The sequence below is a fragment of the Drosophila biarmipes genome, chromosome 3R (assembly GCF_025231255.1).
Source record: "Drosophila biarmipes strain raj3 chromosome 3R, RU_DBia_V1.1, whole genome shotgun sequence".
In the NCBI taxonomy this organism is placed as follows: domain Eukaryota; kingdom Metazoa; phylum Arthropoda; class Insecta; order Diptera; family Drosophilidae; genus Drosophila; species Drosophila biarmipes.
In genome coordinates, this window is record NC_066616.1 from 29,650,394 (window position 1) to 29,675,483 (window position 25,090).

A 25,090-nucleotide genomic window follows, 5' to 3' on the forward strand; every position below is an offset into this window, starting at 1 on the left:
AAGGACAAGACTTGAATTTGAATTGACTTTGATCTTAAATAACACATGATTTGATAGACTGAGCACTTTAAGATCCTCGTTAATATTACATATATATTATAAATCAGAGGCCATTCTAGTTAAATGAATCACTAACTATAGTTCAGTCGTTATGGTAATGAACCTTTACGCTAACAGTTGGTAATTACATATTGGCTTTCTAACAAAAATAAAATATTCTAATACATATATTTTATAAAAATGCAAATTTACATTTTTTATGACGCTCTTTGAAGTTAAAGCTGTTGTGACTTCATCGAAAGCGGAAGGAATATTCTTTAATTGTATTTAACTGTTTTTATCATCAAAACTAAATCTTTAAAATACATTTTTTCTACGATAATGGATTTTATTTCTTTAGAAGGGTTACTATTAATATATATATATACTTATTTTAATGAATAACATATATTTTAAAATATAATAAAACCCTGATTGGGATTATTTATTCTTGACCTGGAGTTGACTTGATCCCAGAATCTAGCTTAATTGAGAGCAACAACCTTGAACCCAGGCCTACTGATAGAAGCCTTCAACTGCAGACTCCGAAACCGAGCCCCAGAAAGCAACACAATGCGAACTCGAGGGCAAGCCATTATCTAATGTTGCGACAAATAGGTCCAAGTCAACCTTTGGGCCCTCCTCTCGCCGAGAGTTCACTGTCACTATGTCAGAAGCGGTTCATTTGTAAGCGCGCCAAACAATTAGGGCTAACAATGGCGGGCGAACAATGGGCTGACTAGTTGGTAAGACAGTGGGAACTGCCTGTCGCCCAGTTCCCTGATGACAAGTCCTATGTGGCCAAATCCGCAACACATAGTACCACCTCTCGCTGGACTGCGGTTATCTAACCGAAAGTGAAATGGGCCCAGACCAGACCGACCAACTGCAACTGCCAGCTGAAGTTGCAACTGCGAATCGCAACTGCAACTGCATAAATGCAAAACGCGAAATGAACATGAAGAAAACTTGGCCCAAACATAATACTTAAGCACTCGCAGTTAACAAACTGTAAATTTGTTAAACAGCAAAAGGAAAACAAGACGGGGCCAGGCAAACAGCGGCAAAGTAATGCAAATGAAAATAAGAAGAAAATCCCCGACTCATGTAATAGCCAGCGAATATATACAAATGGGACAAGATAATTGCGATTGGGGGCGGTGCAGGCGTAAAAGTGGAAATACCCTATGAAAGGGGGAAACAACTGGAAAGGGCTGACCAGTATAAGTTTTAGTTTGGAAAATACTTTAGACATTACCTAAGAAGAACTTTAAAGAATGGTATTTAGGAAATTGTTTTATGTATAAAATACATTTTATTATTTTTAAAATATCTAATGGTCCTATGAATATTATGACAATATATTTAGTGTGTACTTATTTCAAAATAAGTAACTACTGACTAATGAAACTTCAAATTACTTTTTGCCTTTGAGAAATAAATACTTTGCTAGCTAATGCATGCTGCAAAGTCTCAAAAAGCTCTGAAGGCCATTTGCAATTCGTGGAAATTCGCCATTCACCGCTTCCCTCGCCAATTGTTTTCCTAATATTGTTTATATATTTTGCCCACTGTTTATTGGGTTGTCAACTTAAAGAGTGGAGCTGGGAGCCATAAATGTTTCTTCGCCGGGGATAATTTGCGGTTAAGTTAAATTTCCGCCGAACCGACAATGCGGCCATTCAGTTCAAGTTGAATGCACAGAAAGTGAATCCAATTCAGCAGCCCGCACCCAATACATTGCGTATACGCCACCGCCGCGATAAAAAAGAAAATTCATCGGCCGGCAGCCGGTCAAATTTGAACAGGAAGGAAGTGGCTCATTGGCTTTAACGTACAATATCGGCAAATGACAGATGGAAGACGCGATGAGATAATACGGGAATGCAATAAGTCAGCTATTAAAATATATTCATTACTGTCACGGGAATTCGTGTCCTGAGTCCTCTCATAAATAAATTCATAAGGCGCTTGGCTCCCGAGTGCCACTTCCTGCCATTATGGCGTTCGGGTTTTTTCTATCTTTTTATATCATCATCCAGCCAAAGTCCGAGGCCAAAAAACACACACATATGCTTTTAATTTTTCACTCACTTTTCATGGGGTTTCCTCGGCTGTTTTTTTTGTTAATTGACGTGGGGCAATTGCCAGCGCGGGCAGGCAAAACTACACAAGCGCAATGCGAAAATGTGTTGGGAAAAGTTTTCAGAGTGTAACGTGAAGTGCGATAACAGGCCGCTGCGCATTGGGAAATGCTAGAAAATACCCGAACATCGAACAGCCACCAAAGAGTCCACTCCACTTCCTCGACTTCCTGCTGCAGTTGCTCGTTAGTTGCGCAATGAACTTCAACTTCAAATTTGCAAAAAAAAGAGTCGCGGTGCCGGCGACAAATATACATATCTGCAATCCATATCGGAAATGAACCCGTTTTCGGCATTTATTTTGGTCGATTTCTATTATATTTTATTTTTGTGGATGCCTATTCGAGAGGAAACTGCACGGCATAGTTCAATTTGCCGTGTTGTATGCATACAGATACCCATTTGGATGTGGAACGCCAGCCAGCTGGCCAGGAAAAAAGTGAAAGCCTGGCTTCGGCTCCCATATATTTGCCTAGCACTCCAGCAAAGGGGGCATCTCCATTTTTCATACCACTCCCGGCCAGCCGAAAAATAAAATCAAATGAAATAATGCAGCTGAGATGGCGGCTGTGATGCAATCGATCCGCCCGACAAATTGAGCAACAGCTGCGATCTCGTCGTCCTGGTTGCCTGTTTGCCAGTTTGCCTGCCTCGAATGTGTATTTTCGAGGCGAACGCACAAGAAATGCGATTTCGTGTGGCGCTGTCATGGCTGAAATTGCATTTTGCAAAGCGGTGCGTCCACATTTTTCTCAGGTGCCGTGCCGCTTTAAGTGTGCCCCGTTTGAAATTATTATATTGAATGTGCAATGCAATTTCATTATTTATTCAGTCGGACATTCGGAGCCCCTCGGACACACATGCATGAGCAAGCTGTCATTAAGCCAGCGTTATTTCACCATTTTCACATTAACTTGACCCGGGAGTTTTGGCCGCTTGACTTGCCCTGACTTTTGGGCCATCCTCGCTCGATTGGCCAATCCGCCGGCCAAATCACCCAGGTGCCTTATTGGTACGAAGCTGTTTCCCGGGCGATTAATAACTATTAGGTTAATTGGATCAAGTCGTTGGGAAAATGGCAGCCCATCAACCATAACTCTGCGCACACGCAGTTTTTCTTTTGGCACCTCTTGGTAACTAATGGCTTACATTATAGTTAATTGTGTAAGAAAACCTAAGGCAGACACGCCACATTGGACAATTACCTAGAATAGTTAAAAACCTTTAAAGGAGGAGCATTGCTGGTAATTTCATTTAATTTCACATATATTTTGCAAAGCACAATTAACCACTTTTGCTTGGACTTTTTCACATAATAACTATTGCAATACATTGTGAAAAGTCTTGACCTTTTCCAATAAATTACTTACTTTAACTAAACAGGTTTCACAGATAAACGTATGACTCAATGTTTACTAATAAGATGCAATTTTAAAATTTGTGAAAAGAATTTAGTCTACAAACCAATTTATGCAAAATGGAATTTAAGATAACAAAATCTATTTGTCAATAAAGAAAATAAGACTTCAAGTTACCAGTTTAATAGTTATAAATATAATTTAAAAATATTTTAATTTATCTTTGTCTGTATAGTCCACATTTTTTAGGTCGCCTACAAATATACCCCAAAATTTATTATAGCCCCAAAGTATGCAAAAAAATTTAACAAAGTACGGCTCAATAATTGAAATGATATTGAAAAGTTATCAAATAGTTGAGCAATGCAATTTCTTAGAAGCAAATAAGAAACATGATCTTAGCGAACTGATATTCATTGACCACAAAAAGATACATATTTTCATGACGAACAGTTAAGATTGCAAACACGTATAACTATTTACACGATGCTTTTCCCTCTTTTTATTGCATTCTTGATACGTTCTCGTATTTATTTAATAAAAGAATTTCTCATGAATCAATGATACGGCTGATGATTCTGCGAAGCCCCCCATATCAGTCATCTGCTAATAGAAGTCAATATGGGTAGAAATGGTTAAGAGTCAACATACTACTAAAATAAGTTCAGGGTTTTCTGCCGAACGACATCCACTTTTGTGGACCATAAAGCACTTAACAAGAAGTATCCATTCATTGCAGTGAAGAACGACATGGCAAGTATTTGCAGTGTGCGATGCAAGCTGCGGTTTTTTGTCCGGCGTTCTCGGAAATACCAATTGAGTCACCGTCTTTCCCAACGTCTTAGCACGCTTCGGGGCGGCGACTCGGTGGCTAATTTAAGCGATTTCGATCTGTGACTCCCATGACGCGTGCGCCGTCGGAACTGACGTGTGCGGCACCCGCTCGGCATATCAAATCCATTAGATGGACTAATAGTGGTGGCCGAGAGCAGGTGGCCTCACAGAGCTTTGGTGGGGAGCTTTGGGCCCGGCTTCACTTTTACTTTCAGCGGAGGTTGAGTTGAGGTATCAACAGGTGTTAGACGGCGTGAGTGCGACTTAGTCGACCGAGGAAAACCCTACAAGTGTCGGGTTTGCCCCCAAAAGAGAAGGTAAGGGTGATGCGTTTGCTAAAATAAATTCGGGTTTTTTATGGATGTTTGGGAAATGATATATTAAATATATGGATCCTAAATATGTGTATGATCCTAAAATAAAATTCCAATTAACAATTTTGTTTTTCAGCAACAGAAAAAAACATTTTTTTAGACCTCTACAAAATAATTACGGCGAAAAAAATGGCTACTTTTTTATATAAAAAGTCTCAGAGATAGTACTAAACGGAAGTTTTTATTTGGCAATTTTATTACCGAAAATGTCATTAATTCTCTAATCTGTAATGTTCAAAAACAAAAATATAGACAAAAATGTTAAAAAAGGTCGGTTGAAAAGAAACTTGTATACACATGAAATATATATAATAGTCTATTTTATTCAAAGAATTCAAACATAAAGTGCATTAATGCATTGTATGACCTTGGCTATGGAACAAACACTGATAACTTGGTTTTAGAAAGATGTTAGCGGAGCAAACTTATTTAACAATTAATAATAAAACAGTAAAACTAAAATGCTATCAGCTGGCCGGAAGTACAAATTCATACACTCATATTTCAAAACATTATTTTAGCTTAATTGATATCACAATAAGATTTGCTTGTTAAATGTCAAAAATATCATACAAATATTTTTCGCTTCAAAATACAAAAAAAAAAGTGTTTATACACATGCAAAAAATAAATTTGCCTTGAGGATTAGGAAAATTTTGTAGAAAACAAAGTTTTTATTTTTTCATTGAAAATTTCCACGTTGTTAAAAAATTTGCATTATTCCAATGTTACATTGGTTTTGTGCATCAATAAAATTAACAAAATTTCAAGTGTTATTGACGCTTTAAAAAATTAAAAAAAAATAGTTAAGGTCCAGATATATTAGTGTAAGCCAAATTCTTAATTGTGATAAACCTCATGTATTCAGATTTTTGTTTAAATATATAATTACCTATAGCAAAGATCCAAATTTATTTTAATATTTTAATGAAAGTTTTTATTTCTTGTTCCAGTTTTTGTGCCAATTTTCTCGGCCAGTGTAAGATGATTCCGACTCTCTAGGTTTATCGCGAACCATTTCATGTATTCAGTAGATAATAATGACCTATAGACAAGATGTAAATCTATTTTTTTAAACATTTTTTTCTTCTGATGTGGCTTTCTGAGCCATGTTTTTCTGCCAGTGTAGGATGATTCAGACATTTAAAGTTGGTCCCGAAGCAGTCGCAATTAGTAGCGCAGCGCATAAGGCGAGTCAGCTGTCCGGGCGTCCCGCTCCCTCGACCGGGGGCTCTCTCACTCCACCTCGTACCGCTCCCCGCCTGCCGTCCCGCTGCCGCACAGCGCCCTCTCCCGCTCGCACGCTCGCAAGCTCGCCTAAAGCTGCACTTGTCAATTGTTTGGGCCGCTCGAAGAGTCGGTCTCTTGGGGTCTCTTGGGGCCCGAGGGCCCCGCTTTTCAGTTCCCTGCCAGACGTGCGCTCTCGCTGTCGTGTGTTCTCGATCGCGAGAAATCGAACAGAAGTCGAACTCGGATAATACCTCTGGATCTCCCCCGGCACATGGAGATATGGTGAAACTCTGCCTTCCGATCGGAAAATCCCAGCGCGCGTCTCCATACGACTCAAGATCAGTGGCCGATTCGCAGATGGCTTGAGGTCCATAAAAGCGCAGGCCACTCGCGATTTTCGTGTCACTCAAAGCCGGTCCTCAGAACCGAAAAGTTCCCGACCAAGACGGGGCCTTACCAACTCGGTGCAGCTTAAGCCTCCGATATTATAAGCCGAAATTCGATCAAATCAAGGGCCTTCATCGGTGTGCCAGCCAAAAACGGTTCCACTAAAGCGGCGAGAGCGAAACTAAAGTGAAAAGCAAACCGACTAATTGAAGTGTCTGTCGGTGACTCGCAAACGTGCAAAGGAAACAAACAAAACGGAATAGGCAACATATCACAAAGAGCCACCGCACAAAATATTTATAAATAAATACCCGCCGACGACAACTACGGCTACAGTATCACCTGCCAGCGATATAAAGGCCCGGCATTAACATTTAGTCGTGCCAGTTTGTTTATTCTTTATATGCGCAAGGCCCATAAAAAGCACAGATCAACAATAATATCTTAACAGCCACAGCGGCGGCATAGAAAACAAAGTTGTAGCAATAGAGGAAATCGGTACAAGCCTCCACCGATCCGCCAATCTCCTGCTGTATTATAATCCCCGACGCAGACGGTCACCGTCCATAGAACATTTCCAACTGAAAACGAAAACCCACCTGGTAAACCTCAAGATGATGATGATGACGCCTATGTGGATAACGATGCTCAAAGTCCTGGTGCTACTGACCGCCTTATTTACCTCGGTGAGCCTTCTCTTGCAAATTTCCCAACAGTCGAACCTTTATAACTATAAGTCAGTTCTCTAATATTTTTTAACAATTTTTGAAAAATGGAAATTGTAATATGGTTGAAAGTTGTAGCATCCTTTGGGACAAAAAACATTCTTAAAGTTATCTTAACTCTCAATAACTTGTTTTTTTAGAGACCGGTGTTAAGTTCCAGTTATGAAAGTTCGACTGTTTTGCTGTTGTTTTTGTGTTAGTCTTAAAGTCTGCTTAACATAACTCTCATCGCATTGCAATATATTTCGGGCTATGGGCTTTGGGCTACTTCCTCAAAAATATCATCTTCTTTCTAAGTTACTTTAGATTTAGATTTTCCGTAGATGTCATAGCATTTCCATAAGCCGAAGGGCATTTTTCAAGTTTATACTTAGTAAGAGATTGAAAACCTGTTCGCATTGCCAACTGCAAGTTATGTGCAATTTTCTATCTCTATATCATAGGCAGTGCAATAATATTAATTGACATCAACAATGCCAGACACTCTGCACACGACTTTTGAGGTAATTAACTGCCGCCCAAAGGGATGATCATCGCTGTGAGAAAATCAATTAAATCGTAATAGTGCCATAGAATGTTAGGAAATTCGTTTTGAAAAGCGCCTCTGACCTTGTCTTCCAGGTTTTCCGTGAATTCCACCCCGAACCGGTTCCAAAGATCGTTCTAAGTTCTGGCTAAGTTCCAATGGGTTCATGGAAAACCTAGAGCTGAGGTGGAAACATTATCTAATGTTTGTTTGCCTTAGTTGCCTCAAACCAAAACGCTGATGAACGCGTTTAAAAAAAGGTTGATTGCTAAATGCTTGACAAGCTTGGGAAAAAACATTTCCGAGAAATAGCATCAGTTTCCCAGGCAATAAGGTTCATGTGGGGTGGAACCTAAGTTTTGGGTTTTTTATCGGCAAGTTCCAAGTTAGTTTTGGGGTTAAATCTTTAGTGACCCAAACTCCGGATAAGGAAGAATAATAAAATTATTTTGGGTAAGTGTGCCATACACGAGATTAGAGACCATTATCGAGGTTTAGTTATACAACAGCTAATTATGTGTATATGTTTCCTTTTTATTTCGGTGTGCGTTGATAAAGCAGACTTGTCAAGCTATTTTATTTTTATTGGCCTTTAAAAGTACTTTCTTATTCCTTTTTATTTCTTCTGATTGTGTTCCTGTTAAACTTAACTCAAGATCCGCTTGTACATTTTATTATTCTAATATTATTTTAATGTCGGTCTGGCACTCTTGCAAGCCTCTGCTGATAACCAAATCATTTTCGATCCGCCCCTAAAATAATACGTTTGCAGGGTAAATAATTCAGAATGGGTAACACTCTGGACCTGCGATTGTAGATTGAGATTTAGGCGTTTGTATCTTAAAGGTTCGGGTCCTAACTGAACGCTACTAGAGAACCGTGGGCGAGAGAAAAACTGCGCTTGCCCGGAAAACATCTGTTCAAACCTTTCAAATACGCAAATGTAGTGCCGACTAGGAAGGCAGAGACGAAATGAAGCGAGCAAACACCGACCCACGAATTTATACTACGTTGTCTTGGCAATGTTGATGAACCGCAAACAAAACTCTCACCTGTATCTTTCAGATAGTTTATATCAATATCGAAATAATGAAGCGTCAAGAGGCCGAGTTGAAGGCAGCGAAGGCAGAGGCCGACTTTCAAGCCCTTTTGGCTTGCACGATGGAAACGGAGTCCGGAAGGTCAGGATGTTACCATTTCCAGGTGTGAGAACAGAGTTCCAGGGTGTTCTAAAAAGTCAAAACCAAGAAACAGACCAGATCCACTAGTCGTTGCATACCAATTTACTACCCAATATCCCAAAATCAAAATGTGTCTGTGTGGTCAACTTTGCTGAACCTAGTCTAAAGTCTTGTCTTTTTATTTCGCCATTTTCGCTACAGTTCGAGGCCAAGGAGTATGACGGTATCATCCAACAAATATTTAAACTAAATAATGAAAAAGGAGTTGTACTTTTTAATGTAAGTGTACCTGCACTTGACTTAAGCGTAGATCTTAGAAAATTCGCCTTTGACAGCCATAAAGCAGAGGGCTTATTGAAATTCATTTTACAAAAGGGGCTTACTTAAATTGTAATCCTTATTTACATTAACCTGGTTGTAGTTTTATACTTAAATTACTTTTCATGGCGTATCAGAGCTTCAAAGGCGAATTTGCGCTGCTTTCCTTTCTGGCTATATCATCCTGTATTGCATCCCCATCTCATTGCTCATGCGATCTTTTGTTGGCTTGTTGGTTTGTGTTGTCTTTGTGCTTTTTCTATGCCAATCGGTTAAAGACTAACACAGGCGAATTTTACCCGTACAGACGACGACCGCGGACAGTGCATCCCTCATGCCCATACCCACCCAGCGGGGCGGTACGTCCCAGAATCAGTCCCCGATCCCCGAACCGAACCGCCATTACCATCAGTATCACAGCCTGAGCCAGTCAGACCAAGATCAATTCTTCAAAGTGCAGCGCTCCCCGGACGGCAAGCTGAATCTGGTCTTTAACGATACGTTCGTCTCTTTGCAGAAAAGCGCCGAGGTGCAGTCCGACCAGCCCCATCTCCAGCGACACCCATCGGACAGTAAGTACCCCCGCCCACAGGCTATACTCGATTCTCAGCTACATTCGATACCGTACTAACATGCTGTACAAACAACTAACAACTAAATCGATCCCATACTCACTGGCCAACTGCCTCTGGCGCTTGCCTAATTTTAGCCTTTGTCTTCCCCGATTCCCCCCTAGCCACCTATCGGCCGCCCCTGACTCCGCCCCTGACTCCGCCCCAGGCCCTGGCCAATGCCACCGACAAGCTGAAGCCCTGCCGCAAGAACAGCAGCGATCAGTTGAAGACCTTCTGCACCGAGGTGGACGACTACCCGGATCTGTCCAAGTTCAAGGCCAAGCTGGAGCAGACGTACGCCAAGTTCTTCATGAACGAGCCGCAGCCCACGGACGTGAGCTCGCGCGTGGGCGGCGACTCCGACGAGCTGTACCTCTGCAAGAGCACCAGGAGGATCATATATCCGAAGAAGGGCCAGAAGTCGGACAACACCTGGCAGTTGATCGTCAATGACGACGAGTACAAGCAGGGCATTCAGATCGAGGAGTGCGAGTGAGTTGGATACGCATATGAAAACCACTTCAATGCTTGGGGTTATCCTTGCCGAGTTCCCTAAAAAATACTGCATCCTGCCCAAGGAAGCGTAACATAGATATCCCCAAGCACGGACTGTATATCGCTTAATCAAAAATATCGCTTAATCCACGAACTTTTTCCCCAGGCAAGAGGGCAGCACCTGCGATTATGCCTCCAACTTTCCGCAGCATTATCGCCCGATCTGCAAGCAGCACTACATACAGCAGACCCTGGTCAGTATTCAGGGCGACGACGTGAGCCAGGGCTCCTTTAGGATCCCGTCCTGCTGCAAGTGCGCCCTGAAAGTTCTGTGAGTCCGCCGACCGGCGCCTCTCCAGTCGATTGTTGCGTAAATGTGATTTTGAGGTAAGACCGCGATTTATTCGTACATGGAATTTGAAAAGGTGGACATAAACAGAAAACGACTAAGGGCTTGCTTGGCACGCGGAGCTCTTCACTTGACCAACTTGCGCAGGGTCCAGCCGACGGCGTAGAATCCCACCAGCTTCAGGGCCATGCCCTTGGCCTCGGCCTTCATCAGGCACTTGAACTTGTTCTCGAAATTGCCAACAGCGCGATCCATCGAAGAGGTGAACAAACAAAGGTTTAACAAAATATGTTGAAATGGAGATTTTTGGCGGAATACTTTTCAACGAATTCAAATGAAATGCAAGAGCGCTTCCTGTGCTCGGGACAGACAGACTGATTTTAAAGACTAAGACTGCCAGACGAACGACTCTCAACTGCCCACTGGCCCCCTGGCAACTAGATCTGGAAAATATTTAATGCTTTCTCATCTGTTCTCTTTGCAGCCTCAAGTTGCACCCATCACATAGAATGGCAGGCCAAACTATCCAGGGGTCGTTGAATTATTTGATAATCTGCACACAAAATACACTTGTAATCTGCCCCCGAACGCAGAGCCCACACATAGACTAATGTGCATATTATTTTAGAGTTTTAAATCGAGTCACTGTAAACATATTCGTGTCATATATTCGTTTTTGGCTTCCCCGTCTGATGTCTAAGCCAGAAATGCATGCAATTAATTAGTCCTAGAATATAAAAATACCAACACAAAACAAGTAAAGCAAGAAATATCCATAAAATGTATGTTAAAGAGAGATAATGTATAATAAATGTATGCGAGTACATGACAGCAAAGTAAAGTTCTTTGAACCCACCGGCGAGTACCTGGTGGACAATTTATTTGCTTATTAACAATAATTCGGTTCGCCCCGCAGCGCCAACCAATTACACCCTAGTGCAAACACAGGTCCCAGGGGGTGGCTTTCCTTTCACAGTTTCAACGGCGTAAGGATAACATGCAGCGCCTGCTTTTGGGGCTTTGGAGTTGCTGAGTGACAGCGGGGCGTATGCGCGATGTGTCTTGGCACATGTAGAAATCAATACTGTTTATCGATTCCGAAGACACAGCAAACTATGTCAAAGTTACGGGCGCACAATGCGAATGCTTGGTGACTCCCATTCGGATTCCTCGTGGGCGGGCAGAGTGCCGCCATTTAATTACTATTATTAGGTATCCTTCCCGTTTGGCCAAAAACCAGTGTCGTGTGCTGGCCGATTGGCCCCTGCCCAGGGTCATCAATCATGCACTTCCCCAATAGCCGCACACCCGAGTCCATGTCAATTAGCAACCATCCATATATCTTCCCCAGCGGATTGTGGATATATGTGCATTGGGAGTTTGGGGTGCCCTTTGTAATGTACTTTTCCTCATTACGCCACTGGCTCAGGTCCGCGGATTGTGGTCACTTGGCGTCCCTTCGTGTTTTGTACTGGTTCACTGTGAAAAGAGTTGGGAATTTGTAGTCGAAGAAGTCATACCTCTTGTATAAAGGGGTATTTTTCAGGGAGTAAATGAAGAACTGGTGCCTAACCAAGAATTACGCATACTCTATGACCCAAGGGGCTCTAAGGGAGATAATTCATTCAAAGAAAGGTTTTTATAATATTGTTCATATTTCATGACCAAGATTTAGTAAACACACACCTTATATGCATAATCACAGGCAGACATTTCTTATAAAAATGATTATAAGTCGTTGAGTAAATGAAGAACTGGTGCCTTACCAAGAATTACGCATTTTCAGTGACTCAAGGGGCATTTCTCGAAGAAAGGTTTTTTATTATATTAGTCATGATGCACCACAAAGGTGCTTAAAATAAGAGCATTTGATGTATAATCATAGTTGGGATTTCCATATGTGTATATGTTTTATTAAAACCGTTCCCTTATAAATCTTAAATAACTAATTATTAATTTAAAGTGACTTATTAGACTTTGAAATATGAAAAAATTCATTGAAGATACTATAGGTTCTTTGAATGGTAGTATAATATAGTAATATAGTTCTACTGCTATACCATTTTGTAGAACCATACTACCCGAACACCGAGGGAACTAACAACAATATGGACAACATGCAGGACAGTCAGACAGTGTCGGCGTTTTTCGATGGGAATGGGATTGGGATTGGGAAGGAAAGGAAAGGGAACTGGGCGAGTGGGTCGCCTTCGCTGCCATGGGCTCGTAATTGCCGCAGCACATTTGCATGGCCGAAGGAGTTAATGGGGGTTGCCTGATTTGTTTGTTGGTAGCACTATTGCCATTGCCAGCTACGCCAGGCGTATTGTTGTTATTCGGTTGCTGGCGCAGGTGTATATCGGTGCCGTATAAATACGTTCTGTTGACGACGCCCGGGCTCCAATACGCCGGCAGTAGCTGCTTCTGGCCAGTCGTCACAGTCGCAACAGACCCGCTGCACTGGCTCCACTTCGAGTCGATTTTTCCAGAGTTCTCCAGCTTTCGTTTGGGCCTCACATAATGCCAAATTATGCAACTGCCTGCTGTTGGCAGTAGCAGTGAAAATACGAAAATTAAAACATTCCGTGTAATGAGCCGGCGATAGACCGTTTAGCTGTTCCCAGTTCGCCCCGAAACTGTTCCCTGCGTCAGTGAGCAACATGTGGGCGCTGTGACGTGCATTCGGATGAGGCTTATCCCCCGCTTTCAGCCCCAGCTCATTGATATGCCCTGGAGGGCCTAGGAAAATCACCAGTACTTTGTGTAAAACTAGCAGAAAAATCACCGGAATATGCATTAATTTTCAGTGAACTGCACTGGTTCGACTGATTTACTGATTGACTCATGCGATGGCTATGGAGGATCGCAACCGCATCTGGACCACCGGCAACATCAATCACGGCTTCTTCGGGGACAATCTGCAGCAGCAGCCCCTGCGATTGCAGACGCCGGGTGAGTGGAAATCAGGAATTTCCTTACTTACAATATTTTCTATGGGTTCCTGTGAACTTAATTCTGTTGCACTCAACTTAATTAAAAGCACTGCGAAAAAGGACAAAGCAAAAATATATAAACCACTTGTTGTAAAGGAGAAATAGTCACTTTGCAGGAATTTTAATTAATGCGACTAATTTATGAAAAAATTCCTTGAAAAGCCTTACAAAATATTTGCAATCAAAAGCAGGTTGCAATATGAATATAAAAGTAATTGACCATTTGACAATTATTTTCAAATATAATTAAAATGCACTTGTCCTTTTACAATTAAAAAGGGAAATCAATCTGGGAGTTTCACCATAAGGCAAATACTTTCCTTTGTTTTTGTAATTGTACCTCAGTCATAATTGCGAAGCCTTCAATATTTTCTGCAATTAAATGTCCCTTGAAAATAGGTTATAAATATTCTAGGAAGGTAAATTGTAAAGTTTGAGAAGCCAAATTAAAAAAAAAGGGCCTTGCCGTATTAGTTTAATATATAAACTGTTGTCCAGAAAATCTGTTTAAGTTACACTTGTCAACTGAAAATTTCAAAGGTCTAAGTAGATTTTCTTCATCGCTAAATAAGTGAAATGCATTCGTCGTTGAGTGAGTCATGTACACGTACTTATTGGATGTTCATATAAATAGCTGTTATAATAAGGCGATTTGTGGTTTTTGGATCCGCCCAATAAACAATTTAAGTGGCTAACCGCAAAACCTTAAAGGTCCGCATGAGAAAATTACTGGACAGATTTAAAAAGTGTGACGTGTTTTTTTAGTCTACCGGAACAAGCCATCGTAAAACGATCCGAAGCTTTTGTTTCTTAAGGTGGTCAGCCAGTTCAAGGCCCACTTAGGCGTTCCAATCATGGCATAATGCTTATGGTCCTGAGGTCGAAGAGTGGCATTGTCCTCGCCATCTGTTTCATTTCCGCAATTTCCTACGCTGTTATCGTCCTCTTCGGCGGGTTTCTCAACATTTTCATTATCATTTTCTGGGAGCAAAGAATCCAAGGATCTTCTTGGCTGCCTACTCCTATTTGTCCTCACTGCAGCTCTCTGGCTTTTTCGTGTACCGATTCTAGCCAAGTTTCTGAACACCACAATGCGATCGTGCATGATGAAACCCACCAGCATTAGAGCCACCACCATGAAGACCAAACAGTCGAGAAAGCTCGAGATCATTTTATAAGGTCTGGCGATCTTGGTCTCGAATCTGGCTGCCTCCTCGAAGATCTCGATTGTGTTGTATACATCATCGGCCATGCCAAAAAGATTGGACTCGATTTCGGAGGTTTTAAAGATCAGCTCGGATAAAAATCGAAACATTTTTTATAAGGTTTTTCTAAAGTTTTTGAATTTTGTATACCTGACAAAGGACTGAAAGCTAAGGATGATAGTTAATGGAAAAAAAACTTTTTAGGGAATTATGGTGTTGACTCTATCCTTTTAATGATATAAGAGAACTGAATTACTACCATTAGATGTTTGACCAACAGAGTTCCTACTGTGCTTATTTCGCATGCTAATTCGGGATCACGTAGTGCGGTTTAATGGGCTTTGATTTTTTAAAATGGGTTAAACTGCCCCCGGACACGCGAAATGTTTTGGGGTCATCGAACCGGACGTTGTCACCAGTTCCTAACGTCCGTTGTCTGTGGCTGTGTAAATATGTGGCCGTGCAGTTCCGCATTCGCAGGACGTTTCCAGTGACAGGTGTATGCATTAGCCAGGCGATTAGGGACACCCAGCGGAATGGGTTCCCAAGGAATGGGCCCACCTGTCCAATGACGACGTGGACAGGGCCAGCAAATTGCGCCAGATCAAGATAAGATGGTATGGACGAACACCGACGAACTGCGAGTGGGGGTGGTTGGTATTGGGAAAACAAACAAAATTGACAACATTTGAGTAATTAGTGTTAATAAAACGTGTCTCTCCGCCTATAAAACTTCGATTGAAATCCATTTCTCAAATCTAATTGCCCATGGGCCAAGACCAATTAGTGCTCAGTCTTTGGCGTTGTAATCAAAGATGGTTAAAAACCAATTACAGGCAACCTCAGCCTGCTTTCGGCACCGATTCGAGCCAATGGCAGTGGCAATGGCAATGGAAACGCCACTGCCAATGGGAATGGAAATGGACATGGACCCAGCTCTGCCACGGAGAGTGCGAATGGAAAGCAGCTGCCCTATGAACCCATATCCCCCAATCTAATTGGCATACAGTCCAAGTGAGTGAAACACCATTAACTTTTCTTTTGTCTTGCGTTCTAGTGATCTCTTCTCTCAGGTTTCGTAGGAGCTATTACCACAAAGTGGTTCTGGGTGGACTCCTGGCTCTAGTAATCATTCTGCTGATAGCAATCATAGTCATAAGCTTAAGCCGTGAGTACTTAAAAACCCTTTGACCCTATTTGGTAAACTATTAATTGCTATTGTTAAATAAAAAACTTACCATTTCTCCCGTTTCCAGTTAAGAAATCCAGCTCGATTTGCCGGAGCAAGGAGTGCATCCGCACAGCGGCCAGCCTCATCTATGCGATGGACGAGCAGACTGATCCCTGCGAGGACTTCTACCAATTCACCTGCGGCCGGTGGGCCAATGAGCATCCTCGTCCGGATTCGGTGACCTCGAACGATTGGTTCCGGGAGCGCCAGGCGCACATAATGCGCGTGGTGCGGGAGTTCCTCCGCTCTAACATCACCACATCGGAACCGGAGGCCGTGGGCAAGGCCAAGACCATGTACAGAGCCTGTATGGATACGAAGCTGCTGGACACAAGGGACTTGGAACCACTAGTTGGTTACCTACTCCGCTTCGGATTGCCCATCCTGCCCTCTGCCCTGAATCTCACCCTGGGAAGTGGTTCCAAATATGCCGCGGAGTCAGGCAATGTCAGCTACAACTGGCTGCAGTCCATTGTGGCCATCAAGCAACACCTCAGCATGGATCTCATCATAGGGTTCGATGTATTCCCGGATCCATTTAATCGAACCATCAACCGCATTGCCCTGGGAACTCCAGAGACTGACTCAGCTTTTCCCTTGTGAGTGGTTGTAAATAAAAGATATTAAGTTGTTTTAAATGATATTACCTTTAGCAACAACGATGACTCCCACAAGCTGCTGCGCAAGATCCACAGGAAGACCATTTTTATGCAAAACAGCGATGATGAGGATGACAGCGAGGAGGATCGGGAAAGCGAGGAGGAGGAGGCAGCCAAGCAGACCAGCACGGGAATGGCCGCCTATCTGCATTATGTTCGCAAAGTCATCGAAAAGTATCTTTTATATGTAGATCCAAATGTGAATCAAGAGGAAGCCACCCTGGGCATCACCGAGCTGGTAAAACAGGGCGTTAGGGTAGCCAGGAAGGTGCATCAGGTATGTTTATTAGTATGTTTACTGAAAATATCTATAATAATTAACCACAGTTGAAAGAGGAGGCTGAGAACGTGACCAAGCCCTCGAAAAACCCGGCAGATGACATCATATACATAACCCTCACGGATCTGCAGAATCAAACTGACAAAAATATAGCCCCAAAGACACTGCCCATTTGGGTTCGCTATATGGAACTGATCCTTAAAGGCACTCGTCATGCGGCGAATCCAAAAATGACCCGGGACTTGACCATAATAACCAGTCAGGCGGACATCATGTATCTGCAGAATGTGGTGGAGTACCTGGAGGAGACCCCAGCCTCACATATCGAATCATATCTGTTTCTGAGTACCATTGAGGAGCTGGTGCTCCACACATCCAGTTCGATGCGGCTGCTCCACTCGGAATACATGAGGGTGGCCATCGGAACAGAGGGCAGCACCCCGAGATCCCTATACTGCGCCAATGGAGTCAACAGTTTGTTTGGGATGGCAGTGAGTTATGTCCTGGCGGACGAAGAATTCACCAGGGATAAGTTACCAAAAGTCGAGCGGATGCTGAGCGATATCAGACGTTCCTTCGATCGCTTAGTTAAATCGACCTCTTGGATGGATGCGGCCACCAAGAGAAAAACCATCCAAAAGTCAGCCGAGATGAAAAGCTTCATTGGTTTTCCCTCCTGGCTACGAAATGCCACAGTATTAAATGAGTATTACGAGGGGGCAGAGGTGAATGTCACCACCCACCTGGAGAACCTCATGGACTTTGTCCACTGGCAGATGATGGACAAACTGAACGAAATGGATAAGCCGGAGCCCATTGGATGGGCAACATCGCCTTCAAATGTGAATGCCTTCCACACCTTTCAGTCGAATGCAATCAGTAAGTGCACTTTGAGAAAAATCCTATTAATAGCAAAGGAAGTACGTAAAAATACATTTTTGTAATTAATATTTTTTAATAACTTTTTACAAAAGTATTTTTAGGGTTACTTTTAATCTTTTTGTCGATTAATAATCTTCAAAAGACCTCAACTAAGTTTATGAATTTAGCATAGTTCTTTATATATTCCCTTTTTCGTTGAAATGTAATTCTCTGATTGGTTAATCATCAACCCTCTAAACTTTATTGTGATTTTTATGAGAATTGACAACATTTACCTAATCCCGACACTATCTTCTTTTGCAGCTGTGCCCATTGCCATTTTGCAATACCCATTTTACGACCTGGGTTTAGAGTAAGTCCGTCCAGCACTGAATACTGAGTACCACCGAGCACTGAGCACACAGATAGACGGGCAAACAGAGTCCCAGGCACTTTCCCGCACCCGCATCCATGCACCTTGCACTAATCCCTTTCCGGAATGGCCCTAACCCGTATGTTGGTCTGTGTCCTCGGCAGGGCGCTCAATTATGGCTCGATTGGCACCATCCTGGGCCACGAACTCACCCACGGCTTCGACGACAGCGGGAGGCGTTTTGACAGGGCAGGAAACATGGTCGAGTGGTGGTCCAACAAGACCATCGAGGAGTACGTCAATCGCACCGAGTGCTTTGTGGAGCAGTACAGCCGCTACCACCTCGCAGACATTGACGAATATGTGAGTAGTGAGGAAATGCGGGGTCGGGTATAAATTCACTAGAATCATTTATACTTTCTATAAATACACTTGTTCAATGGAAACCTAGGAAAACAGTTTCGTTTTAGATTTCTGGAATGAACCCAAAGTTTTTCTTGTTTTGCTAAAATATATTTTTTTAACAAAATTTTCAAACATTTTATATGTATTACTGATTTTTTTATAGATTGATGGCGAGCTGACGCTAGGCGAGAACATTGCTGATAATGGAGGAATGCGAGAGGCCTACTACGCATACCGCCTCTATACAAAAGAAGTGGGGCGGGAGAAGGCCAAGTTGCCCGGCTTGGAGCACTACTCCCACGAGCAGCTCTTCTTCATTTCGTTTGGAAATCTTTGGTGCGAGACCTACACGGCTGCGGCATCGCGGTACGCCCTCAGCGATTCCCATTGTCCGGGACAGATGCGTTTGCGAGGAGTTCTCTCTAACTCGGAGGAATTCGCCAGGACCTTCAAGTGCGCCCGAGGAACTGCCATGAACCCCAACCAGCCCAAGTGCCGGATTTGGTAAAGGAAATGTGCTCAAGTATCCAGCTCTTAAAAACAGGAACAGTCAAGTGATTTTTCTACACATTTGTACTTAAGTTAGCCATAGAATTAGATCAATTATACAGGTGTCTTTTGCATATAAATGGTAATTTCTTCTCGATCAAACCCTCCGAGCTCTCAGCTCAAGTGTAGGCTACGTTTTCAGGGTATTGATTAAGAAACTAAAATTAACATTGCATAATTCTGGGCTTTATTTAGACTTACTTTGTACGATCAAAAGATTTGCATGTGAATATTGTATATACTTTCAATTGATTACCTTTAATATACATTCAGTAAAATTACATTGAGTTGGGACACTTACAATACAGGTAAAACACTCGGACTTTCACGCACGCACACTTATACACTCGTCAGACACAGGTGTCTGCGGGGAGATTCGATCTTTGGTTGTTTTTCTGTTCCGATGGGTTTGCACTCAGAACTCGGTGCACTTTCCATTCGCATTAATTTCACCTGAGCTTCCCACTTTCCGGACAGGTGATTCACTATCTGCATTGGCAGCTACCGCAACACTGACGTCTCGGCACATGAAAATGGGCTCTATTGGGGTAGGAAAATGATAAGAAAATGGAGGGAGCGAAGGTAAGTATAAATGTATTATAATAGAATTAGAAAGAAGATATTTTAATAGAATATTTGTTATTCAGCATTATAAACTTCGGATATCAAAATATATCATAGATTGATTTTATATAACATTTTTTCAAAGCCAAGACTCAACAAAAATTTAAAAACAAAAATATCTGCATATTTACTATATTTTGGACTTATTTTTTTAGTGACTATTCATTGAAATGTTGTTTAACTTACCGCTCGCATAGAACTCGCTCGTTGCTTTCGACGGGTGCTGACGTACGTGGTGGACGTGTTCATACGATTGAGGTGAAGTGCTGTGCCCGTTCCTAAGTTTCCACCGATGGTGCGTGAAAACAAAAGATGCATATCAGAAAAGGTTGTCAAAATTGGCATCAATCAACGGGAAAATGCTATAGGTGCAGTTCATGCTTAAGAGTGTCTGCGTGCTTCTAGGTTTGCATGCAAGGCTTTAGGAAGAAAGTAACAAACTATTAGATAGTATCTTACAGATACCATCTTCCAGATCGAGAGCAACAGGCCTCCTTCTACACACTCAGAGATGGAAAATCGTAACATTACGGATATGCTAAGTGAAGGGGGGTAGCACCTAATGCGTATCTTAGGTTTCCTGACTAGGCCATCGCCGACTTGGCGATGGTACTTGATGGGCATCTCACCGGTAGCTTCGAAGCTGCGCTCCCCGCCGCCGCTCCGCAAGTAGCGGGTCAGGCAGCAGCAGCGGCGCAGGCCCGGCACGCGGTGCAGGATCTGCAGGAAGCCGCCCCGGAAGCGGGCGTTCATGTAGCAGTAGATGATCGGGTTGTAGCAGCTGTGCGACATGGCCAGCCAGTGGAACGCGAACCACACGTACGGCAGCGGCACCCAGCGGGTGAACTCCTCGTCGTTCAGCAGAAGCTGGGGGAAGATAAAGGGGATTTCAGTATTCATTAAGCGTTCTTTGAAAGCAAAATATTCTAAATATAAAGAAAATCAATTAATCTATTTAATCACCGCATACGCACCTGTAAAATATTAAAGGGCAGCCAGCAGCAGGTAAACACAACCACAACCGTCAGCATCATCTTAATCATCTGCAAGAAAACGAGGGGGAAGCCTGATTAGGGACACAAGAGCCCAAAGTCTATTTATAGGACCCATCCCTGAGCCCTAAGTTTCCTTTACGACCTTGACCGACCACGCATGTGGCGAAATTTCTCCGTATCTTAGACCTCCGAGCCGTAAAAAATTCCCACCATAAAACTGGGTCAACCAGTTCAAGTTATTTATATCAGGAGGCAGTGACTCGCTTTTATGGCCTCTCCAAACTAATTTTATGGGGGCATCTTTAAGTCTAAGGATGCTGGTCCGCAATTATGAATTGGAACCAAAATAAAATCTGGGTATGTGAGAGCTTTAATATGGGCCTACTTTTAGGCTTTGTAGGAAATGTTAAACATTTCCCCATTCGCAACAGAAACATTGAAAGTGTTACTTTCCTTTTCATACACGCGAGTTACCTATAAAATTTCTTCATCTCCTTAAAATAATTTTTCCAGTTGGCAGTTGACACGTAAAGGTTAAGCGAAAAATCCATAAGCTAAGGTTTTCCTACTTGTCCTGCCTAGTTACCTATATAATTTCACTAAGCGATTCACAGGGCTTTAATATCACAAGGGCTATAAAAGGTTGCCCAATTCAGGTGAGATTGGATTGCTATATCTGCCAGGAGATACCATCGACCTGGGACAGAATGGCGAATATGACGGCATAGTTTACTTTAACGATGAACTCAGTGGCCACGTCTCTTCAACGTGACCACCTGAAAAAATGAGTAGACATAAAGGTTTACGGCGTAAGACAAAGCCTCGATTAAGATGTTAAGCTCAGCTTGCACAGTATTACACTCAAAAATATTTTAAGATATATAGCCAGAAGAATATATTTAAGAATTTAAGATGAATATAAATTTAGTAAGCTTTCTTAATTCTTGAAAAAAATTACTTAATTAAATATACTATTTAATTTTAAATGTAAAGGAATTGATATAACCGTCAGGTTTTTTTTCACCAGCCAGACGGATGAAAAATGGCTGTGGATGATGAAAAGCAGCAATAATCTGCCAATAAACGAAGCATATGCGAGATCAGAATTGAGTTCTGAAACAAGCAGACGGGCAAGGGTATAAATTGAATCATATTTACATGCAAATATTATGGCATAATCGCGGGGAAGTGCGACTGTAAATGGAATCTTGCTCAATGGCGGGGATTATGAAAAGATTCAATCGCTGTTTGGCTGTGAGCCCCAGTCTCTTGACTATTTTCCGCAGTCAGCGGGTGCATCTGGCGACAGTTCTCCGCTGGGCAAGATGGCAATAGCTTTTTATGAACTCCAAGCCAAGTCGTTTTATTGGTTGCCTTTGTTGCCGGTTGGTTCTCCCATTTCAGCTGCATTTTCCCGCTCCAGTTGCCGGTCTCTGGGCAGAGTTAACGAGTGCTCAATGAGGCCATTTGATTCGTTTTAATGCCTCGTTAGTTGGCCGTCCAGCCGGGGAGTGTTAGCAGTGTCAACATTAAGTATACGCCGCGTTGTGCGCGCGTCAAAACAGCAACTCGAGAAGCACACACAGCGAAGCCAAGCCGGCTCGTAATGAATGTTTATACAAATATGTGCATGCTGTTTTTCTTTATATGTTTTTTGTTCCCCTGACGTCTGGACAGGCGTCTCCGCCACTGGTGACCTTTGGCCCGAGCATGTGTCCGCCGGCTAATGAACTCTGCCCCCAACTTTCGCTGTGCCCACACAGGAGAAAAATAAATCAAATTCGCTTTGCTAAATATTTATGTGGCGAAATAAAAAGTTAATGGGCAGACCCTTTCAGTTTTAATACATTTTTCATGAGGCAGCTAAATTACAAGAGGTATAAAGATAAATCCTATTTTAATAAAGTCAAAAATCACAGGTAAGATAGATACATTTATAAAAAATTTAAAATAATTCTAAGTTACAAAAAAATATTGATAAAAATTATTAAATAGAATGCTTTTAAATATTTTATTTTATTTGTTTGTTTTTATATGAAAGTAAAACTAATGCTTTAATAAGATTTAGATAAAAGCATATGTTAGATATCTTAATGTTTTTGAGACACAATGTCAGTAAAAATGAATAAGTCACATCTCAAAAATATTAATAATCTCTTCTTCTGTGCTTTCGAAATATTTTAAAAAACTTTATTAAATTTCCATGACTTATCCTTTATTTTTTCCAGTGCTTTTGGTGACTGTGGGTGGAAACTGCAACATCATCTGGCCTTTCGAGGAGTCTCGGTTTGGTGCCTCGGCCAACTGGAGTGTCGACTCGCTTACCATATGTCATATGTGCCGGCCCGGCTAGAGTTTCTTGCCCCGCGGCTCTAGTTTCATCTTTATTTTGGCAGTTTGTTTTGGCCACCTCGGCTGAGGCTGTGACAGTTCCACGACTTAATTGCCGGCTGCGGAGTCTGCCGGCATTAGCTGCAATCACACGGCGCCTGGCTCTCTCGGCGATTTGTTTTGGTTTTGAACCGGTTGGCGGTTACGGCCGAGTCCGCCCATCAAAGCCAAAGCCGCGTCTGGGCTTACATAAAAAATGAGCTCATGTTCGCGGCTCAGTACATCGGTGTTGTAATTCATCAAAACGATTTCGGACCCACACCCACAAAATACAATGGGGCGGCGGCTTCAGGAACTGGGCCATCAAAGTCTTAGGCTGACAAATGAGCTGATTCGAAAGTGAGGGCTCTACTTTGATTGAAAAAGAAAGGCTGTCAGTAATGAGGTGCAAAGCGTTCTCCGTTCCAGTCCCTTTCCCCAAGTAATTCACTAATTAAATTTCCCAACACGTCCGTTTCGGGCCAAATGGTGCCTAGTTCAAGGACCAGCTCCTGGCCTTTTAGTTTGTTTAATTAATGTGGCAGGCTTCTGGGCAGTTGATTGCTTTTTAAGTGCCGGGAGTTTGTTTTAATGGCGGCATTATTGACACCAGGAAGCCTTATAGAATCTTGCAATTAATAATAATTATCAGTTGCAGGGTTTCCTGAAAATAATGATGCAAGCAAACATCTTCAATGTAGGCAAAACATATTTGTTAGATAACTCCTATTACATTGCGTGTTTATCTTGCGTTTCTCCGGATTTAATTTATTTCTACCATTTACTAGATTTTTTCCTAAAAAATAAGAAGATCACTTAAAGTAACACACAAAAAGAGGCGAGGTAATCGCATTAACAGGTTTGATTGCACTTTTTTGGGCGAGTCTGTTAATTTTATTATTTTTCGTTTTTTGCCAACTACTTAACTTAATGCCATTGAAAGCCAATGGTGAGTAAACAAACGCGGCTTGCAGAAAATTGAAAGCAACATTTCATTCACAAAATCTCTCCTTTTTTGCGTGGGAGTTGGAAACGGGTTCTCCTCTGAAAATAAAACCAGATCAATCAGAGGGCCAGGCTCCGGTATTTCGCAGCTTACAACCATTTATCAATCCATTTCACTTATCGCTTAGCTCGTGCCCCAAGTTATCTTGGCCAATTCCCGGTAATAACAACTGACCCCTGGGCACCCGCATATCTGGGCCTCTGGTAATTGAACCCGGTTTTAATTGCCAAACAATTGCGAAAGTGCCAGAGAAAAAAGAGAGAAGCAAAGTAGGTAATATTTTTGTTAATTTAAAAGCCACAGAGCGAAACTCAGTTGAGGTGGGCAACCGGGTCTTAAATTGTTATTCATGAAATGGACAAAAATCAAACGCTCATTAAACAATTCGCTGGGCGGGCAGCAAAACTAATCAGCAACTAGTTGCACAGCAATTTATGGCAAAAGTTTGTGGTGAAATAAATGTACTTTTGGCTTTAAGAGTTTCGATCGACTCCTGAATTGAATTTTGAAGTATTTTATATTATTTTATTTGGAACTTGAAAACCACTTAATAAAAGAAGGCTTTAAGTATTTTGGTTTTCTAAGCTGGCAAACAGAAGCCATTTAAACCAAATAACTTAATGACTACCACAAAGTAAAAACTACCATAAAAATCCAAAAGCCATAAAAATAATCAAATAAAATGAGAAAAGCTAAACACAAAAAGGGCGGAGTGCAAATGGACTTCTGTTATATGTCCTGAGAACAAAGCTTCAACGGACATTGACCGCCAAAAAGCAGAAGCAACCAGTTTCTGGGGAGTTTTCCTTCAGGAAAATGAGTGTTACATTTCCCCGAGCTTTTGAGTAAGCCATATTGGGGGATACAAGAGACTGAAGTTAAGCCAATTGTGTTTTGACGGTTTTGACGGACACTTGGTGCTTTTCCAGTGAGCCGTACGTGAGCCGACTTTTACTTTTACGACC

At 42.1% G+C, this 25,090-nt stretch overlaps 5 protein-coding genes across 18 annotated transcripts in view; 2 read left to right on the plus strand and 3 right to left on the minus strand.

The window, feature by feature from the left end:
* Positions 1–6,138: 6,138 nt before the first annotated feature.
* Positions 6,139–11,415, plus strand: LOC108025470 (protein spaetzle). 13 transcript variants are annotated; one of them, XM_044095575.2, is made up of 8 exons: positions 6,140–7,052; positions 8,683–8,820; positions 9,000–9,077; positions 9,424–9,570; positions 9,634–9,688; positions 9,826–10,222; positions 10,392–10,612; positions 11,059–11,415. In XM_044095575.2, the coding sequence occupies exons 1-7, from the start codon at positions 6,981–6,983 to the stop codon at positions 10,558–10,560; spliced, it is 1,056 nt and encodes a 351-aa protein (XP_043951510.1). In that variant the 5' UTR covers positions 6,140–6,980; the 3' UTR covers positions 10,561–10,612; positions 11,059–11,415. The 13 variants fall into 13 exon arrangements, with proteins under 13 accessions (XP_043951511.1, XP_043951510.1, XP_043951512.1 ...); XM_044095577.2 differs by having other exon boundaries at positions 9,853–10,222; XM_044095576.2 differs by lacking the exon at positions 11,059–11,415 and having other exon boundaries at positions 6,139–7,052; positions 10,392–10,580.
* LOC108025471 (uncharacterized) lies at positions 10,603–10,984 on the minus strand. Its single transcript, XM_017095983.3, has one exon. The coding sequence runs from the start codon at positions 10,827–10,829 to the stop codon at positions 10,701–10,703; it is 129 nt and encodes a 42-aa protein (XP_016951472.1). The 5' UTR covers positions 10,830–10,984; the 3' UTR covers positions 10,603–10,700.
* A 1,472-nt stretch (positions 11,416–12,887) lies between the features above and the next one.
* On the plus strand, positions 12,888–19,534 carry LOC108025235 (endothelin-converting enzyme 1). Its single transcript, XM_017095582.3, has 9 exons — positions 12,888–13,526; positions 15,609–15,786; positions 15,846–15,940; positions 16,029–16,602; positions 16,657–16,939; positions 16,990–17,821; positions 18,128–18,176; positions 18,341–18,539; positions 18,745–19,534. The coding sequence occupies exons 1-9, from the start codon at positions 13,424–13,426 to the stop codon at positions 19,087–19,089; spliced, it is 2,658 nt and encodes an 885-aa protein (XP_016951071.1). The 5' UTR covers positions 12,888–13,423; the 3' UTR covers positions 19,090–19,534.
* On the minus strand, positions 14,016–14,952 carry LOC108025233 (uncharacterized). Its single transcript, XM_017095580.3, has one exon. It carries the CDS (start codon positions 14,880–14,882, stop codon positions 14,334–14,336), a length of 549 nt encoding a protein of 182 aa, XP_016951069.1. The 5' UTR covers positions 14,883–14,952; the 3' UTR covers positions 14,016–14,333.
* A 7-nt stretch (positions 19,535–19,541) lies between the features above and the next one.
* LOC108025031 (RYamide receptor) overlaps positions 19,542–25,090 on the minus strand; it is a 63,407-nt gene continuing 57,858 nt past the window's right edge. The window contains exons 5-8 of one of the 2 annotated variants that reach the window (XM_044091000.2): positions 20,729–20,797; positions 20,384–20,621; positions 19,941–20,032; positions 19,542–19,670 (exon numbers count right to left, since the gene is read on the minus strand). In XM_044091000.2, coding sequence (XP_043946935.1) covers positions 19,632–19,670; positions 19,941–20,032; positions 20,384–20,621; positions 20,729–20,797 — 438 coding nt within the window. In that variant the 3' untranslated portion in view covers positions 19,542–19,631. Of the gene's footprint in view, positions 19,671–19,940; positions 20,033–20,313; positions 20,622–20,728; positions 20,798–25,090 lie in introns of both variants that reach the window. The other variant, XM_044090999.2, reaches the window with a different exon arrangement.

What these genes read in the sequence shown, in the direction of transcription:
- LOC108025470 (XM_044095576.2), top strand. Translation starts at nt 6,981, where the DNA reads ATGATGATGATGACGCCTATGTGGATAACGATGCTCAAAGTCCTGGTG. An exon ending in CCAGCGACACCCATCGGACA is followed by an intron (nt 9,689 to 9,825) that starts GTAAGTACCCCC and finishes GCCTAATTTTAG; the next exon opens with CCTTTGTCTTCCCCGATTCC. An exon ending in ATTCAGATCGAGGAGTGCGA is followed by an intron (nt 10,223 to 10,391) that starts GTGAGTTGGATA and finishes CTTTTTCCCCAG; the next exon opens with GCAAGAGGGCAGCACCTGCG.
- LOC108025471 (XM_017095983.3), bottom strand. Translation starts at nt 10,829, where the DNA reads ATGGATCGCGCTGTTGGCAATTTCGAGAACAAGTTCAAGTGCCTGATG.
- LOC108025235 (XM_017095582.3), top strand. Translation starts at nt 13,424, where the DNA reads ATGGCTATGGAGGATCGCAACCGCATCTGGACCACCGGCAACATCAAT. An exon ending in CCTGCGATTGCAGACGCCGG is followed by an intron (nt 13,527 to 15,608) that starts GTGAGTGGAAAT and finishes AACCAATTACAG; the next exon opens with GCAACCTCAGCCTGCTTTCG. An exon ending in TTTTACGACCTGGGTTTAGA is followed by an intron (nt 18,177 to 18,340) that starts GTAAGTCCGTCC and finishes TGTCCTCGGCAG; the next exon opens with GGCGCTCAATTATGGCTCGA.
- LOC108025233 (XM_017095580.3), bottom strand. Translation starts at nt 14,882, where the DNA reads ATGTTTCGATTTTTATCCGAGCTGATCTTTAAAACCTCCGAAATCGAG.